Below are 19,386 nucleotides of genomic sequence, written 5' to 3'. Positions count from 1 at the left end.
CGTCTCGGACGAAGAGCGGTGAGCGGGTTTTTGGGCGGTATGCGAGGCAAAATTTTTGCAAAAAAAACGAGCGGTATGCGGATTGTACGGTATGCGATGCGTGCTGTATGCGGGGGTCCACTGTACGTTTGGACCATTTACGGGTTAAATAAAAGAACCATTACCAGAAGAAATGACAGCATTTCTATTGTCCAGAAAGTAATAGTCACACACTGGCAACTATAACCAAATGATTACTGTGCAGTAAGCCCTCAATAAAACAACTTTTAATATAACAGGCAAAATCTGCCGTGTAAACTGCACTTCAAACTCCTTTAATTTCATTGTTTATTGCTGTATAACACTAAATTTTGTGTATAGAACTATTTAAGTATACAATAGAGTATCTAACTGGTTTTTTTTTCCCTTTTTTTTTAACATCGTATTCAGATTTAATGAACACCCAGACAATCCCCCTAATTAATACATTATATTAAGGGTTTACTGACTTACAACAATAGCAGTTCCACAGAAAAGCTGAACAAACTTACTTTTAATTGATCAACTCGGGTATCAACAGCAGTACTAAGTTCATCATAATTCTGCTGTATATGAGCTTTCTCAATAGCCATTTCTTCAATATGACTACGTAACCCATCAATTTCTTCTCGGGCTACTCTCAGACTCTCTGGTTCAAGTGAGAAAGTATAAAATGTTAGAATTTCTGTGAAAGCTACAAAAAATATATGAACTGTAAAGCTTAACAGATGTAAATTTGAACTTTAGAACATGCTATACCTATTCAAATTCCTAAACTACTAAACAAACAAGTCCTTAATGAAATCTGTTGTTCAGAAGGCATCTTCAGGACCATATCCAGCAACACATACCCAAACACAAAACTTTTCCTAAAGGACTAAAGCAGAAATGATAGCACTACACAAGAAATAAAATGGCTGTCTTGCTATGTCATGCCTATGGCAAATTTTTGTAGACACATTATGCACATAACTGACCTTACAAACTTTATCAATTTAGATTGGAGGCAAAGTTTATACTGTACAGGTGCTCCTTGACTTAAAATGGGGTTGCATTCTGATGAACACATCGTAAGTTGAAAATGAATATATGATGAATAAATAAGTAAATAAATAACTGTCATTGAATAAGTAAATAAAAGTACATGTAGTGATATGTTGTACAGGTACTCGCCATTAACCCTTTCAGGGTCCAGAGACCAAATCTCAAGAGTGACAGCCAGGGTCCAAGAATTTTCGAAAAAAAAAAAATCTTAAAGAATTAAGGATAATATTTTTCTATAGGTAATAAAACAAAAAAAAAATTCTGATTAGTACTTTCCAAGATATAGAGGCATGAAGCTGACCCTCAATGACCAGGTGGCAGCAACAAAGGGGACTTCTGTAAAGTTGCGTTTTTTTCATTTTCCTTTTTTGTTTCTTTTCTAATTTTTTTCCAGTAATATTTGTGGCCTGTGAGACCAATATACTGTAATGCATAATGTATATATGTACATCCATTGTATTCAATACAATAGCCACACTAATATTTTCATCATTACGATTTCGTGAGTCATTTTCATCATTATTTTGTTTACAATAATTGTTTACAACTTAAAACATGCAAAAATGTACATTAGTAATGTTCTATTATATATTTACATATGTACAGTCACTAGACATGTTCCTTGAACTGCTGCAATCTGTGAAAGTCTCTGAAACTAGGTGTCATGCACAGTGGTGTCTTATCTGTAGACCAGTATGATTTCATATTATGCTTATACACATGAAGCTTAGGCATTATTGCTGCAAAAAACAAATACATTTCAGCCACAGCTGTCTCCCTCCACTGGTGGATGACAATGAACTTTGTCCTGGAAGTGCTGAGCCCCATGTTGCATGCCATGAGCATGCAACATGGGGCACCACCACCACCTACTGATGCATGTGGTCTATCCATCCCAATTGTAGCCACATCATCATCACTTTCACGGTACATTTCAGGTTTAGGGCCACAGGATATACTCAGTCCCCTTGGAATTGCATATGGTATAGGGAACTATATGGTACAGATACAGAGAGCCCAATGGAAATAAGTCACTCTGACTTTGTAAGGTTATCCTAGGTTCTCCACACAGGTGGCTATGAATGATAATCTATGTAACTGTATTTGTGTATACCTGAATAAACTTACTTGAGCACATGTGGCATCATAAGTAAACAAGTTTATTCAGGTACACACAAAGAGTTACATAGATTATCATACACAGCAGCATGTGTGTGGAAAACCTGGGATAGCCCAAAAAGTCAGTGACTTACTTCCATTAGGGTCTGTGTACCCTGTACAATGGTACCATATGGTACCATTGTACCATATGGTGCCATTGTACCATATGGTGCCATTGTACCATATGGTACCACTGTACCTTATTGTACCATTGTATATGGTACTATTGTACCATATGGTATCACTGTACCTTATTGTACCATTGTATATGGTACTATTGTACTATATGGTACCTTTGTACCATATGGTACCTTTGTACCATATGGTACCTTTGAACCATATCAAATCAAATCAAAGTTTATTCTCTATAAGGATTACAATGCGGGGTTTACAGATTTTGGTTATTGTGTGGTTTACATGTAGTAAAATAATAATTACAGAGGGGGCCACTAGAACACCTAGCAAGGCTAGGCATTTCAGGGAAACTTAGATTAATTCTTAACCCTAAACTATTACAAATTGTGGAGTAAGTTGACTAAATACTAAGTGACTAAATACAGTTTGAGAGTTTAGCAATGTGAATGCTTTTGTTTTGGCACAATACATAGTTTCTATATTGGAGTATCACAGGCAAACTTATGACTAGTTAGGATTCATTATTTTAAGTGTGAACCACCAGGTGGTTTTTATGTAGTTAGTTGACGGGGTGTATCAGGGAGATAAGATGTTATGTTTTCTAACGGTAGTTTTGAAGGTGATGAATGTGTCAATGGATTTCAGAATGCTGCTGGTTAGCCATGGGCAACCGAGCCGTTTATTCGTGATCTGTTTCGTTTTTATAGGGCAATGTTTGTTGTATAGTCCAAGTAATTTGTTAAGAAAAATGTCTGTCCAATCGTCAATACCATTGGCCTTGGAGAATTCTGTAGGCCAGTCAACAGTCTCTAGGTCTGCTGTGAACTTCCTTATTGAGGCCTCGTCATGGAGTCTAAATGAAACTTTGTTGTATTCCAGTGGTGGTTTACTAATGTTTGTTAAGAGGAAGGTAGGATAGTGGTCTGTAGTGCTGTCTGTGATTATCCCTGATTTAAGGGGGGCTAGTATATTGGTCCATATGTGGTCTATTATGGTTGCACTTGTCTCAGCCTCTGGATAATATTAGAAATCTATCGCCTCCTCCTAATTTCCAAGCTTTGGATTCTCTGCATAATAGTTACACTACACATTACCCTCAGACACATCTCCACTGCCTCCTGCAGTGTCCTTGTTGCAACATTTGAGCCTGGTTGGTTTAGTTATTGTTGGTATGAGAAGTGTGTTGTTCATATTGTTTATGAAATCAGTTACAGGCTGATCATCTAGTAGGCCAAGGTTGATATTGAAGTCTCCAGCTAAGAGAAGGTGGTGCTTGTTCATTTGTCTGTTTGTTATTAGTGCCTTTAATTTCTCACTGAAATTTGGGATGTTTGTGTGGGATATCCGGTAAATGGCACCGATTGTTATAGGCGTCTTAAGGTTTTTTACAGTAAAATTAGCAAAAATATATTCCCCATATTCATCACTAAAGCAAGTGGTGCTAATACAAGATAGTTGGTTGGAGTAATAGATTGCAATACCACCTCCAACTTGGTATGGTCTGCAGTTGTGGATTGCTGTGTATCCTGGTAGTGGGTAGATATCTACTGTGTCCTGCTTAAGCCAGGTCTCAGTAAGAATATGCAGGAGAAGGGTGTCTTTAGCGACTCAAGGAGTGCCAGGAGGTCATCATAGTGTTTGCTTAAGGACCTGATGTTGTAGTTAAGAACTGATAGACTTTCAGCACTGTTTAGGATAGTGCTGGCTTGTGATGCTGTGTAATAAAGGCAGTTACTTTCCAGTAGGTTTTGATTGGGTGTTATGTTGTGGAGGTTTATATCAGGGTCGACGTGATCATTCATCTTCTAGGTTTAAATAGTGGTTATTTATATCCTGTATTGTGCGGTGAGTTCTAATACTGATATCTGTAGTGGTGGCAAGTTTGGACAAGTATATAGCTAAAGCACTTTGGTCATATAGAGTATAGTCAATAATAAACATAATGAAGTTGATATTGTCTATGTGTTGTGCTAGAATGAGCTAAAGTACAACTAAGTATAAACTAAAAATATAAAAATACAAATTAAAAATAGCACCAGACTCTCGCTTGTAATTGCACTAAGGTCTAATATAATGAATTTGGTGTTGTCTATTTATTGAGCTAGAATGAGCTAAAGTACAACTAGGTTTAATCTAATAATATAAAAAATACTAGTTTAAAATGGCACAAGACTCTCACTTGTAATTGCACTAAGGTCTAATATAAGTTGTTAACAAGAACTAGAGTATAACTAAATTTAATTTGACAAGACAAAATACACAAGTTGAGGTAGCAAAAGAAAATAAAAAATAATAAAAAAATAAAAATGGCAATGACTTGGTTATAATATGATGGTAAGGTGGTACACAGGATAATATTAAAGTTGGAGTTGAATATACAAGCTTAAAAATTGGTAACAAAGTAGAAAAGTAAAATAAAGTTGGGTGATAAAGTCTATAACAGAATAGGGCAATTATAAGAAAGTATATAATAAAATTGGGTAATAAATTTTACAAATAATAAGGGCAATAATAAAAAGTTTAAAATAGATTGGGCAATAAGGTATTGGTAAAATTGGGCAAGTATAAGATTGGGTAATTAACTCAAGACTAGAATAGTGCAATAATAAGATGAAAAGTTTACAATAAAGTTGGGCACTAAAATATAAAATAAAAATGAGCAATAATAAAAAGCTTACAATAAGGTTGGGCTATAATAGAGATTTTAAAATAAAAATGGGCAATAGAGTATTTTTTAAAGTAAGGTAGAATACTGAGGACAAGTTATGGTTAGTTTCAATTAAAATACGATAGAACTATGAAGTGGTAGGAAGTAAAAAAGTTGAGAGATTCCGTAGATATTAAACACAATTAAGACTATGAGGTAGAATGGTCATTGAATACAACAGTGACATTCAAAAGTAGTTGGGGTATTGAAAATTTTTTGAAGGAAACAAAATTTATGGCATTATAACACTAATGGTGGACAGTGGGTATTATCTGCACCTTACTCTGATTCTGTTAATCCAGCCTCACTTAGGAAAGTTTTAAGGTCATGTTCTGTAGAGATGAAGTATCTCTTCCCAGTGGGCTGTTTTCTAACTGCGATTTTTCCATCCCTCACAAAGCACTGGTGGATTTTTTGGGCATAGCGTAATTTTCTTAGCCGATAAAGAAGGTTTTGTCTTGTTTTGGTAAGGCACTCATTGACGTAAACATCAGTTTTCATAGAAACGGATGTTTTTAGTAGGTTGTTCCTTTGTAGGCTAGTTTGGAATTTTAACAGCACTGTTTTTTTACCTGCTTGGTAGCCCATCAGTTTGTAATCCTTTAGGTCGTCACTACATATGTTAAAGCGAAGGTGGTTCTTGATAAGCTGTAGGGTGGTCTCCATGCAGGTTTCTTGGGTGACTGTGGGTGGGAGATGTTTGCTGTTAACTACAACAGCGTCGGATAGCTGTTGTTGGTCATTATGGTCTTGGAAGTTGGTTATGACACTGGCAAGTTGTTGGTCCACTCTTGATCTTTCCTCTGTAATGTTGGTAGTAAGTAGGGTGACTTGGTCTTTTAGAGTGTTGATGGTATCTAGGGACTGGGAGTGGGTGTTGCTTTGTTGTTCCAGAGTGTCTAGTTTATGTTCTAGAGTGGTACCATACAGTACCTTTGTACCATATGGTACCATTGTACCATACAGTACAATGTACCATATGGTTCAAAACCACAGAACTCCTTTTCAGATCCACTTCCATCAGTGTTAGAACTATAACTTGAGAAGAGGAGAGTCCTCATTCACTGGGGAGTGAGAGCTTCCTTGCCACAAGGCATGATGAACAAAGCGTACTGAGATGGAGTTCCCACAATGCAATGCAGGTGCCCCAATTTTTTTTTTTACTGTGCACACTGGCCATGCAGACCCATTCTCTTAGATGTAAACCTACCAGCCTTCTCGCGCTAAATTTGAAGCCGCTAGAATTTTGGCATAGATCTACATCTTGGACCCTGACTTCAAAGCCGTAGATCTACGAGACGGACCCTGAAAAGGTCAATGTAGTCAGTTGAAAGCAACTGGGCCTGAAGAATGATGTCAAGCATAGAGTATTAACTGCTTGAAAATGATGCTGGGGAGGAGGCATAGCTCATAAAGATAAAGATGTTTATTTTGACGAATTACATGGTTGTACAGAGGAATATAATAGTTGGGTGTACATGCCAAAAGCCCCTTTGTATGCAGAGCATTTCTGGCAAACTTAGAGATTAACTTAAGATTAATAAGGCAATAATACATAATTCATATGGTCATTAGATGAGTTACAGCAAGTACAGTAGAACTGTACATACTATCAGATAATGCCACATGGTTTTGATAAGTCTAGTAGAGACTTTTAAATTATTACAATGTAACAATTTAAAACAGTTTACAATATGATGTATTACAGTTTAGTACTATTTAAAACAATGAAATTTGGTATTACAATGGAACAATTTACATTATGAAGTACTGTATTGCAATCTACTACTATTTAAAACAATGGAAAAATAGACATCCTATCAAATCAATCAATCAAATCAAATCAAATTTTATTTGTTTGCAAGTACAGTGGACCCCCGGTTATCGGCCAACTCGGTTATTGGCGGGGTTTTCGGTGCTCGGTTATCAGCCATTCACTCGGTTATCGGCCGTTTTGGACATGTCCATCCGCCGGCTGGGGCAGCTTGCGCTTCAGTTTGGCTTTGTCTCTCGGTGGCTGAGGAAGCTTCTCCTCATACATCCAAACATTTCGCTTGTTTAAAATAGTTTTTAGTGGTTTTTTTGCAGTGCAACTGTGAAATAAGTAACCATAGCTCCAAAGAAAGTGAAAGAAAAATTTGAGAGTGGTATGAAGGTGGTGGAACTTGCCAGGATGTACAGCAAGAATAAATCAACAATTACATGCATCCTGGCAAAGAAAGAAATCAAAGATGCTAATCTTGGAAAAGGAGTATCTTTTCTAACTAAACAAAGGACACTGATAATGGAAGAGATGGAAAAGTTATTATTATTGTAGATTAAGGAAAAAGAATTAGTGGGAGACAGTGTCGTGGAGTCGATCATTTGTGAGAAGGTAAAGCAATTGCATGAGGATCTTGCAAAGAAAATGCCTGGAACGAGTGCTGCAGTTTATGAATTTAGGTTTGATAGATTTAAGAAGCATAGTGGCATACACAGTGTTGTAAGGCATGGTGAGGCTGCAAGTTCTGACAAATGTGCTGCTGAAAAGTATGTTCACAAATTCCAGGACTACGTAAAGGCTAAAGGATTCGAACCCCAACAAGTTTTCAATTGTGACAAAACAGGCCTGTTTTGGAAGAAAATGCCAAACAGGGCCTACATTACCCAGGAGGAAAAGGATCTGCCAGGACACAAGCCTATGAAAGACAGGCTTACTTTTTTGTTGTGTGGTAATGCTAGTGGGGATTTCAAAGTGAAGCCTTTACTTGCGCATCACTCAGAAAATCCCAGAGTGTTTAAGAAAAACAATGTGATGAAGAATAGATTGTGTGTGATGTGGAAAGCTAATCATAAGGCATGGGTCACAAGGCAAATTCTCAAAGAGTGGGTTAATGATGTATTTGGCCCAAGTGTAAAAAAATACCTCCTGGAAAAGAAATTGCCACTCAAGTGCCTCCTGTTACTGGACAATGCTCCTGCACATCCTCCAGACTTGGAAGACCAAGTGTTTAGGGACTTCAGTTTTATAAAAGTGAAGTTCTTGCCTCCTAACACCACTCCTCTCCTCCAGCCCATGGACCAGCAGGTCATTTCTAACTACAAAAAACTCTACACAAAAGCAGTGTTTCAAAAGTGCTTTGAAGTGGCCTCGGACGCTAAGAGAGTTCTGGAGGAATCACTTCACTATCCTCCATTGCATAAGCCTTATAGGTAAGGCATGGGAGGGAATGACTTCCAGGACTTTGAACTCTGCTTGGAGAAAACTGTGGCCAGATTGTGTCCAAGAGAGGGATTTTGAAGGGTTTGAGACTCAACGTGATCCTGACCCTGCCAACCCTGTGGACTCTATTGTGTCTTTGGGGAAGTCCCTGGGGTTGGAGGTGAGTGGTGAGGATGTGGAAGAGTTGGTGGAGAACCACAGGGAAGAGCTTACCACTGAAGAGCTGCAAGACCTTCAACTTGAACAGCAAGAGACTGCAGCTGAGGAACTTGCTTCAGAGGAAGAGGGAGTGAAGGAGGTGCCTTCTTCAGAGATTAAAGAGGTGTGTGCAGTGTGGACCAGGGTGCAATCCTTTGTAGAGAAACACCACCCTGATAAAGCTGAAACAAGCCATATCTGCAACATGTTTAGTGACAAAACCCTGTCCCACTTCAGGGAAATCTTAAAGAGATGCCAGAAACAGAGCACTATGGACAGTTATTTTGTGAGACAGGGGTCCAGTGACTCTCAAGCTGGTTCTAGTGGCATTAAAAGACAGAGAAGGGAAGTAACCCCAGAGAAGGCATTGCTACCTGAAGTCTTCATGGAGGGGGATTCCCTTTCCAAACACTAACTCCTCCCTCTTTCCTCCTCCCTATCTTCCAGAAGCCAGCATTAGCCTTCAATAAAGGTATGTAATACTCATATAATTGTAAAAAAAAATATTTTTTTGTGAATAATTTTGTTTGGAATGAATTAATTTTATTTCCATTAATTCTTATGGGAAATATTAATTTGGTTATTGGCCATTTCGATTATTGGCTGACCTTCAGGAACGGATTACGGCCGATAACTGGGGGTCCACTGTAATACATTCAGATTATGTGTTTACAATAATGAGTTGCAATGCAAAGAGAACCTCTATCATGCCTAAGCATTATGGGCAGACATAATCCTTTGACTGTTTTGGTGGTATATATACGTCTTACGAGCCACCGTTTTTTATGTATACTCATAAATTTTAGCGGCTTCAAATTAAGCAGAAGAAAGCTGGTAGGTCCACTTGTGAGAGAAAGGGTCTGCAGCACACAGGGGTCCTGCAGCACACAGTGCATGAGAAAAAAAAATCTCCGACTGTTTTTTTTTTAATTAAAATGCTGACTTCGTGGTTTATTTTAGTATAGTATTTATGGCTGTATTCTCTTTTTCTTGGTGATAGAATGGAAAACATATTATAGAAATAGAGGTGATTTTGATTGGTTTTACTATGAAAAGAACCTTTAAATGGAGCTCAAAGAAGGGGAAATGTTTGATTTTTGCCGATGTTCAAAAGTAAACAAATGATGTCATTTTCTAATAAATGTCCAAGTAGCCATTCTAATATGCAGTCATGAATGGGTTAACATTATTTATACAATTATTACAATATTGCAGTAGTCTGCATAAGAGTAAATCTTCTATTTTTTTGTTTGAATAAAAATTCAAAATAGAAAGCAAGAGTAATATCAGAGGGGCCTGGAGATGTGACTGAAGAACAAAGAAAATGTTATTTTAGAGCCAGAAATGTCTGCATTGTTCATTCTGGACCCTATTTTGAAATTGTCATATATTTTAATTTTCGAAAAAATTGGCCAAACTGCAAATTTCTGACCACGTTACTGGGTAGTTGAAATTGGTAAATGGGCAGTTTCTTGTACTCAGTCGATAGAAAAAATGGAGTTCTGAAAAAATAGCTATGATTCTGGTCGACTGGAACAATGGAATTAGCCGAAAATAGGGCTCAAGTGGGCGAAATCGCTGATTCGTAAATACTGCCGAGGTCACTAACTTCGCGAGAGCATAATTCTATTGTTTTCCATCAAATTTCATTCTTTTGGTGTCATTACAATTGGGAAAAGATTCTCTATCATTTCATGAGAAAAAATAATTTTTTTTTTTTTTGGGGGGGGGAAGGGGGGGGGGAGGGGGGGGGATTTTGCGACACCAGGAGACACCTCAGGATTTGCGGATGCGACAGTCAAGGGGTTAATTTAATGGCTTATTGACTACTTAACACTAAAGAAACTTATCACAGTTTAAGTTGTACAATAGTTCTATTAATTATAAATGAATCTAATTTTTTTTTTTTTCAACAAGTCGGCCATCTCCCACCGAGGCAGGGTGACCCAAAAAAGAAAGAAAATCCCCAAAAAGAAAATACTTTCATCATCATTCAACACTTTCACCACACTCGCACATTATCACTGTTTTTGCAGAGGTGCTCAGAATACACAGTTTAGAAGCATACACATATAAAGATACACAACATATCCCTCCAAACTGCCAATTTCCCAAACCCCTCCTTTAAAGTGCAGGCATTGTACTTCCCATTTCCAGGACTCAAGTCCGACTATATGAAAATAATCGGTTTCCCTGAATCCCTTCACTAAATATTACCTTGCTCACACTTCAACAGATCGTCAGGTCCCAAGTACCATTCGTCTCCATTCACTCCTATCTAACACGCTCACGCATGCTTGCTGGAAGTCCAAGCCCCTCGCCCACAAAACCTCCTTTACCCCCTCTCTCCAACCCTTTCGAGGACGACCCCTACCCCGCCTTCCTTCCCCTATAGATTTATATGCTTTCCATGTCATTCTACTTTGATCCATTCTCTCTAAATGACCAAACCACCTCAACAACCCCTCTTCTGCCCTCTGACTAATACTTTTATTAACTCCACACCTTTTCCTAATTTCCACACTCCGAATTTTCTGCATAATATTTACACCACACATTGCCCTTAAACAGGACATCTCCACTGCCTCCAACCATCTCCTCGCTGCTGCATTTACCACCCAAGCTTCACACCCATATAAGAGTGTTGGTACTACTATACTTTCATACATTCCCTTCTTTGCCTCCATAGATAACGTTTTTTGACTCAACATATACCTCAATGCACCACTCACCTTTTTTCCCCTCATCAATTCTATGATTAACCTCATCCTTCATAAATCCATCCGCTGACATGTCAACTCCCAAGTATCTGAAAACATTCACTTCTTCCATACTCCTCCTCCCCAATTTGATATCCAATTTTTCTTTATCTAAATCATTTGATACCCTCATCACCTTACTCTTTTCTATGTTCACTTTCAACTTTCTACCTTTACACACACTCCCAAACTCGTCCGCTAACCTTTGCAATTTTTCTTTAGAATCTCCCATAAGCACAGTATCATCAGCAAAAAGTAACTGTGTCAATTCCCATTTTGAATTTGATTCCCCAAAATTTAATCCCACCCTTCTCCTGAACACCCTAGCATTTACTTCCTTTACAACCCCATCTATAAATATATTAAACAACCATGGTGACATTACACATCCCTGTCTAAGACCTACTTTTACCGGGAAGTAGTCTCCCTCTCTTCTACACACCCTAACCTGAGCCTCACTATCCTCATAAAAACTCTGCAGCATTTAATAACTTACCACCTATTCCATATACTTGCAACATCTGCCACATTGCTCCTCTATCCACTCTATCATATGCCTTTTCTAAATCCATAAATGCAATAAAAACTTCCCTACCTTTATCTAAATACTGTTCACATATATGCTTCAAAGTAAACACTTGATCTACACATCCCCTACCCACTCTGAAACCTCCTTGCTCATCCGCAATCCTACATTCTGTCTTACCTCTAATTCTTTCAATAATAACCCTACCATACGCTCTTTTCCTGGTATACTCAATAAACTTATTCCTCTATAATTTTTACAATCTCTTTTGTCCCCTTTCCCTTTATATAAAGGGACTATACATGCTCTCCGCCAATCCCTAGGCACCTTCCCCTCTTTCATACATTTATTGAACAAAAGTACCAACCACTCCAACACTATATCCCCCCCTGCTTTTAACATTTCTGTCACGATCCCATCAGTTCCAGCTGCTTTACCCCCATTCATTCTACATAATGCCTCAAGTACCTCCCCCACACTTACATTCTGCTCTTCTTCACTCCTAAAAGATGGTATACCTCCCTGACCAGTGCATGAAATTACTGCCTCTCTTTCTTCCTTAACATTTAAGTTCCTCAAAATATTCTCGCCATCTACCTAATACCTCCATCTTCCCATCTACTAACTCCCCTACTCTGGTTTTAACTGACAAATCCATATTTTCCCTAGGCTTTCTTAACTTGTTTAACTCACTCCAAATTTTTTTCTTATTTTCATTAAAATTTCTTGACAGTGCCTCTCCCACTCTATCATCTGCTCTCCTTTTGCACTCTCTCACCACTCTCTTTACCTTTCTTTTACTCTCCATATACTCTGCTCTTCTTATAACACTTCTGCTTTGTAAAAAAGTCCCATAAGCTACCCTTTTCTCTTTTATCACACCCTTTACTTCATCATTCCACCAATCACTCCTCTTTCCTCCTGCCCCCACCCTCCTATAACCACGAACTTCTGCCCCACATTCTAATACTGCATTTTTAAAACTATTCCAACCCTCTTCAACCCCCCCACTACTCATCTTTGCACTAGCCCACCTTTCTGCCAATAGTCGCTTATATCTCGCCCGAACTTCCTCCTCCCTTAGTTTATACACTTTCACCTCCCTCTTACTTGTTGTTGCCACCTTCCTCTTTTCCCATCTACCTCTTACTCTAACTGTAGCTACAACTAAATAATGATCCGATATATCAGTTGCCCCTCTATAAACATGTACATCCTGGAGCCTACCCATCAACCTTTTATCCACCAATACATAATCTAATAAACTACTTTCATTATGTGCTACATCATATACAAGCATACATGTACAAGCACATATATACACACCCCTCTGGGTTTTCTTCTATTTTCTTTCTAGTTCTTATTCTTGTTTATTTCCTCTTATCTCCATGGGGAAGTGGAACAGAATTCTTCCTCCATAAGCCATGCGTGTTGTAAGAGGCGACTAAAATGCCGGGAGCAAGGGGCTAGTAACCTCTTCTCCTGTATATACATGTATTACTAAATGTAAAAGGAGAAACTTTCATTTTTCCTTTTGGGCCACCCCGCCTCGGTGGGATGCGGCTGGTGTGTTGAAAGAAAGAAAGAAATACATGAGTGAGAAGGGTTGGATTTGAGTGAGACTTGCATAATGAGTAAAGAGAATCATCAAAACTCATTTCTTTGGTAGCACTGAAAATTAGGTTGGGCAAATATTTTGTTAGTGGGAAGGATTGTAAATGACCTGCCTAGTATGGGCCAACACCAGAGTTCCTCCTTTCTTTTCTTACGTAACTCCCAGATATCTGAAACATTCACTTCCATACTCCCTCTCTCCAATGTGATATCCAATTTTTCTTTATCTAAATTGTTTGATACCCTCATAACCTTATTCTTATCTATGTTCACTTTCAACTTTCTACTTTTACACACCCTCCTAAACTCATCCACTAACATTTGTAACTATTCTCTAGAATCTCCCAAAAGCACAGTATCATCAGCAAAAAGTAACTGTTTCAACTCCCATTTTGTATTTAATTCCCCATAATTTAATTCCACCCCTCCCCCAACACCCTAGCATTTACTTCTTTTACAACCCCATCTGTAAATATGTTAAACAACTTTGGTGACATTACACATTCCTGTCTATGACCTACTTTTACAGGAAAGTAAACTCCTCTCCTACACACCCAACCCTGAGCCTCACTATCCTCATAAAAACTCTTTACAGCATTTAGTAGCTTACTACCTATTCCATACACTTGCAACATCTGCCACAATGCTCCCCTATCCACTCTATCATATGCCATTTCTAAATCCATAAATGCAATAAAAACTTCCCTACCTTTATCTAAATACTGTTCACATATATGCTTCAATGTAAACACTTGATCTACACATCCCCTACCCACTCTGAAGCCTCCTTGCTCATCTGCAATCCTGCTTTGTCTTACCTCTAATTCTTTCAATAATAACCCTACCATACACTTTACCTGGTATACACAGTAAACTTATTCCTCTTAAAAGGAGGGGTTTGGGATATTGACAGTTGGGAGGGATTTCTAAACTGTCATATCTAAGCACCTCTACAAAGACAGTGATTATGTGTGAGTGAGGTGAAAGTGTTGAATGATGATTAAAGTGTTGAATGATGATGAAAGTATTTTCCTTTTGGGGATTTTCTTTCTTTTTGGGTCACCCTGCCTCAGTGGAAGACAGCCGACTTGTTAAAAAAAACAATTTTTTTTTAGAAACTCTTGTCCCCCTGCCCTTTATATAAATGAGCTACATACACTCTCTGCCAATTGCTAGGTACCCTTCTCTCTTTCATACATTTATTAAAGAAAAAACACCAACCACTCCAACACTATATCCCCCCCCCTCCTGCATGCTTTTAACATTTCTGTTTTTCTTTTTGGGCCACCCTGTTAAAAGAATGAGTGCTTAAATTTTATTAATGTTGTTTATCATACTTGAACACTAAGAAAAGATTGATAGTTATTAACCCTTAAAGTGTCCAAACATAGATCTACTTTCGATTTTACATGCTTTCTTATGTATATAAAAAAAAGTAGATCTACGTTTGGAGCACTACGCAAGTGAACGTAGATCTACGTTTGAACAGATTAAGAGTTAAGATGCTTTATCAAACTTGAACACTGATAAAAATATGGTTGGTTATTATTAACTTTCTTCATCAAACCTGAACACCGAAAAATGATTATCTAATGTTTCAAGTGTCCATCAAACTCGAATACAAAATATTTTTCAGAAATCCAAAAGTTTACTTATAGCTATGGAGAGAATTCATAACATTACCTTGAGAATGAACATGGGATTCTTTCAGAGACAAATAATCTGCAGTGATACTGTTGATTTCCTTTGTAGCTTCAGCTAAGCGATCTTCCAATTCAAGCGCAGATGACTGAAGATAAGCACGCTCATTTTCACAGGCCTGCAAAACAAAATTCAAAGTTTATAATTTGCAGCTCAAATCCTGTGAATCATGTATGAAGTGCAATAATTCCAAAATCTGAAGACTTAAACTCAAATTTTATCGACTGAAACTTAATGTAATGTTCCTCAAACTTCATCCAATATCAGTACAGGGGCCACAAACTTAGGAAACAGATGAGCTCCCAGTACAGTGGAACCTTGGTACTCAAATGCTTCGTTAGGTAGTCAACCGTTTTCTCAGCACTCAACCAATCAAACGACCTACCAGAACATGTGCATCAGTCTCCCTGCAGCTGTCGCTCAGTGCAAAAACTCTGCTGAACTTTGCTGTAAATTATTTCGTGTTTCTTTGCATTTTTGGTGTTTTTTTACATTATTTAAATAAGTCACCATGGGGCCTAAGAAGATTAGTGATAACAGCCAACCAAAAAGAAAATTGGTTAGTCATAACAGAGATGAAAAACTCATCGCAAAATATGAAATTGATGCCCACCATACGAGTTGCGTATGATGAAATTTATGATCTCTATGATACTAAAAAATAAAGAGACCTTTAAAAAGGCTGATGTTGCAAAAGGAGTGAAACCGATTATGAAACAAAGGCCACAAAGATGCTGCTGAGAAATACGTCTGTGAGTTTAGTAACTATGTAGAGGCTGAGGGTTGTATTCCCCAACACTTCTTCTTTTCTTGTGTGAGAATGCAAGTGATGATTTAAACGTGAAGAATTTGCTTGTCTATCACTTGGAGAACCCCAGGGTTTTTTAAGAAAATCTTATGAAAAGTACATTAAATGTGATGTGGAGGGCTAACAGTAAAGCTTGGATAACCAGGCAATCTCCCTTCCTCCTCACCATCTTCCAGATATGCCAACAACTCTCCAGCTACAGGTACAGTGAGAATAAATTTGCATTTCTTTCATCTATTCACTGTGCTTAGTTTTTCTTTTTAAAATTTATGCATGCTAGGCCTGTAAACTTTGTGTTAAAATGCTTTTGTAAGTGTATTTTTGGGGGTCTGAAATGGATTAATCTAATTTACATTATTTCTTTGGGAAAAATTTCTTCAGTACTCAAACAGACTGGTACACGAACAGCTTTCTGGAACGAATTAAGTTCGAGTGCCAAAGTTCCACTGTATTACAAATTACATACAAGTCATTTATAAACCAATTTTTTTAATTGTGGATTGTCACAATTGTGCCTGCGCTCTGAAGGAGGGGTGTTGCTGTTGCAATTTTTTAACAGTAGTGTAGATGCGCCTCTGGGAAGACGGTGATAGTGAAGGATGATGAAAATGTTTCTTTTTTTTTTTGGGTCACCATGCCTTGGTGGGAAACAGCCAATGTGTTAATAATAAAAAAATACCTAACAGCAATATTAAGTTACAGACTTGTAAGTCATCCATGAACTGTTGTATCTCCAGATTCTTCTGTCGAAGTGCTTCCTCCAATTCTTTTTTCTTCAGACGCCATCCACTTGACCAGTCCTAATGGGTGAAAAGAGTTCTGTCAGCATAATTTTAAGCTTTCATATTTATGAAATAAACATTATATCATATTCTAATTTATTGTAGCCTTATTAGTTAAAAAATATACAAATGAATAAAAATTCCAGTTTCGAATGGAACAATTCGAAATTAACCAAAAATATGTAGAGGAAACCTACAATAACATTTTGGTCCAAACTAGACCTCCAAGATACGATATTACGTGCCGCAAAATGCCCTTCTCACACTATAACACTCACTTATTTATCCATACCTCACCTATGCTATTTGTGCTTGGGGATCAACTGCAGCAACACACCTAAAGCCAATAATAACCCAACAAAAAGCTGCAGTAAGAATAATCACTAAATCCCATCCCTGGCAACACCCCCCCCCCTCCCACTCTTCATAGATCTAAACTTACTCCCTGTTCAGTACATCCACACTTACTACTGTGCAATCTACATCTACAGGATCTTAAATTCCAATATTAACCTTGACCTAAAATGCTTTCTTGATAGTTGTGACAGAACCCACAGGCATAACACCAGACACAAACATCTCTATGACATTCCCCATGTCTGACTAAACCTTTACAAAAATTCAATGTATGTCAAAGGCCCTAAAATCTGGAACACCCTACCTGAAAACTCTAGAACTGTAGACACATTCATCACCTTCAAAACTACCATTAGAAAACATCTTATCTCCCTGATACACCCCGTCAACTAATTACACGAATACCACCTGGTGGTTCACACTTATACTCACTCATCCATTTGACCATAAACAGAAATATCAATTTCAATCTTAAAATAATGAATCCTAACTAGTCAAAAGTTGGCCTGTGATACTCCAATACTGAAACTATGTTTTTTTTTTTTTTATTATCACACTGGCCGATTCCCACCAAGGCAGGGTGGCCCGAAAAAGAAAAACTTTCACCATCATTCGCTCCATCACTGTCTTGCCAGAAGGGTGCTTCACACAACAGTTTTTAAACTGCAACATTAACACCCCTCCTTCAGAGTGCAGGCACTGTACTTCCCATCTCCAGGACTCTAGTCCGGCCTGCCGGTTTCCCTGAACCCCTTCATAAATGTTACTTTGCTCACACTCCAACAGCACGTCAAGTATTAAAAACCATTTGCCTCCATTCACTCCTATCAAACACGCTCACACATGCCTGCTGGAAGTCCAGGCCCCTCGCACACAAAACCTCCTTTACCCCCTCCCTCCAACCTTTCCTAGGCCGACCCCTACCCCGCCTTCCTTCCACTAAAGACTGATACACTCTTGAAGTCACTCTGTTTCGCTCCATTCTCTCTACATGTCCGAATCACCTCAACAACCCTTTCTCAGCCCTCTGGACAACAGTTTTGGTAATCCCGCACCTCCTCCTAACTTCCAAACTACGAATTCTCTGCATTATATTCGCACCACAAATTGTCCTCAGACATGACATCTCCACTGCCTCCAGCCTTCTCCACGCTGCAACATTCATCACCCAAGCTTCACACCCATATAAGAGCGTTGGTAAAACTATACTCTCATACATTCCCCTCTTTGCCTCCAAGGACAAAGTTCTTTGTCTCCACAGACTCCTAAGTGCACCACTCACCCTTTTCCCCTCGTCAATTCTATGATTCACCTCATCTTTCATAGACCCATCCGCTGACACGTCCACTCCCAAATATCTGAATACATTCACCTCCTCCATACTCTCTCCCTCCAATCTGATATCCAATCTTTCATCACCTAATCTTTTTGTTATCCTCATAACCTTACTCTTTCCTGTATTCACTTTTAATTTTCTTCTTTTGCACACCCTACCAAATTCATCCACCAATCTCTGCAACTTCTCTTCAGAATCTCCCAAGAGCATGGTGTCATCAGCAAAGAGCAACTGTGACAACTCCCACTTTATGTGTGATTCTTTATCTTTTAACTCCACGCCTCTTGTCAAGACCCTCGCATTTACTTCTCTTACAACCCCATCTATAAATATATTAAACAACCACGGTGACATCACACATCCTTGTCTAAGGCCTACTTTTACTGGGAAATAATTTCCCTCTTTCCTACATACTCTAACTTGAGCCTCACTATCCTCGTAAAAACTCTTCACTGCTTTCAGTAACCTACCTCCTACACCATACACCTGCAACATCTGCCACATTGCCCCCCTATCCACTCTGTCATACGCCTTTTCCAAATCCATAAATGCCACAAACACCTCTTTAGCCTTATCTAAATACTGTTCACTTATATGTTTCACTGTAAACACCTGGTCCACACACCCCCTACCTTTCCTAAAGCCTCCTTGTTCATCTGCTATCCTACTCTCTGTCTTACTCTTAATTCTTTCAATAATAACTCTACCATACACTTTACAAGATATATTCAATTCAATTCAAAGTTTATTCTCTATAAGGATTACAATGCTGAGTTTACAGAATTTGGTTATTGTGTGGTTTACATGTAGTAAAATAATAATTACAGAGTGTACCACTAGAACTCCTAGCATGGCTAGGCATTTCGGGCAGACTTAAATTAAATCTTAAGTTTAAAATATTACAAAATTATGAGGTAAGTTGGTATTATGGCTAAATGACTAAATACTAGTTTGTGAGTTTAGCAATGTGAATGCTTTTGTTTTGGCACTATACATAGTTTCAGTATTGGAGTATCACAGGCCAACTTATGACTAGTT

At 38.2% G+C, this 19,386-nt stretch overlaps 1 protein-coding gene across 5 annotated transcripts in view; it reads right to left on the bottom strand.

The window, feature by feature from the left end:
- The window catches only part of LOC128705063 (centrosomal protein of 290 kDa), a 448,876-nt gene that overhangs the window by 380,078 nt on the left and 49,412 nt on the right, over window positions 1-19,386 (bottom strand). For 4 of the 5 annotated variants that reach the window (XM_070085555.1, XM_070085557.1, XM_070085556.1 and 1 more), the window contains 3 exons: window positions 16,578-16,673; window positions 15,048-15,183; window positions 531-667 (listed from right to left, as the gene is read on the bottom strand). In XM_070085555.1, the coding sequence (XP_069941656.1) occupies window positions 531-667; window positions 15,048-15,183; window positions 16,578-16,673 (369 nt within the window). Of the gene's footprint in view, window positions 1-530; window positions 668-15,047; window positions 15,184-16,577; window positions 16,674-19,386 lie in introns of those variants that run through there. The other variant, XM_070085559.1, reaches the window with a different exon arrangement.

Source organism: Cherax quadricarinatus, chromosome 16 (genome assembly GCF_038502225.1).
Source record: "Cherax quadricarinatus isolate ZL_2023a chromosome 16, ASM3850222v1, whole genome shotgun sequence".
NCBI classification, from domain to species: Eukaryota; Metazoa; Arthropoda; class Malacostraca; order Decapoda; family Parastacidae; genus Cherax; species Cherax quadricarinatus.
Note: the sequence above shows the minus strand (reverse complement) of the source record. Positions and strands in the feature narration are given on the sequence as shown.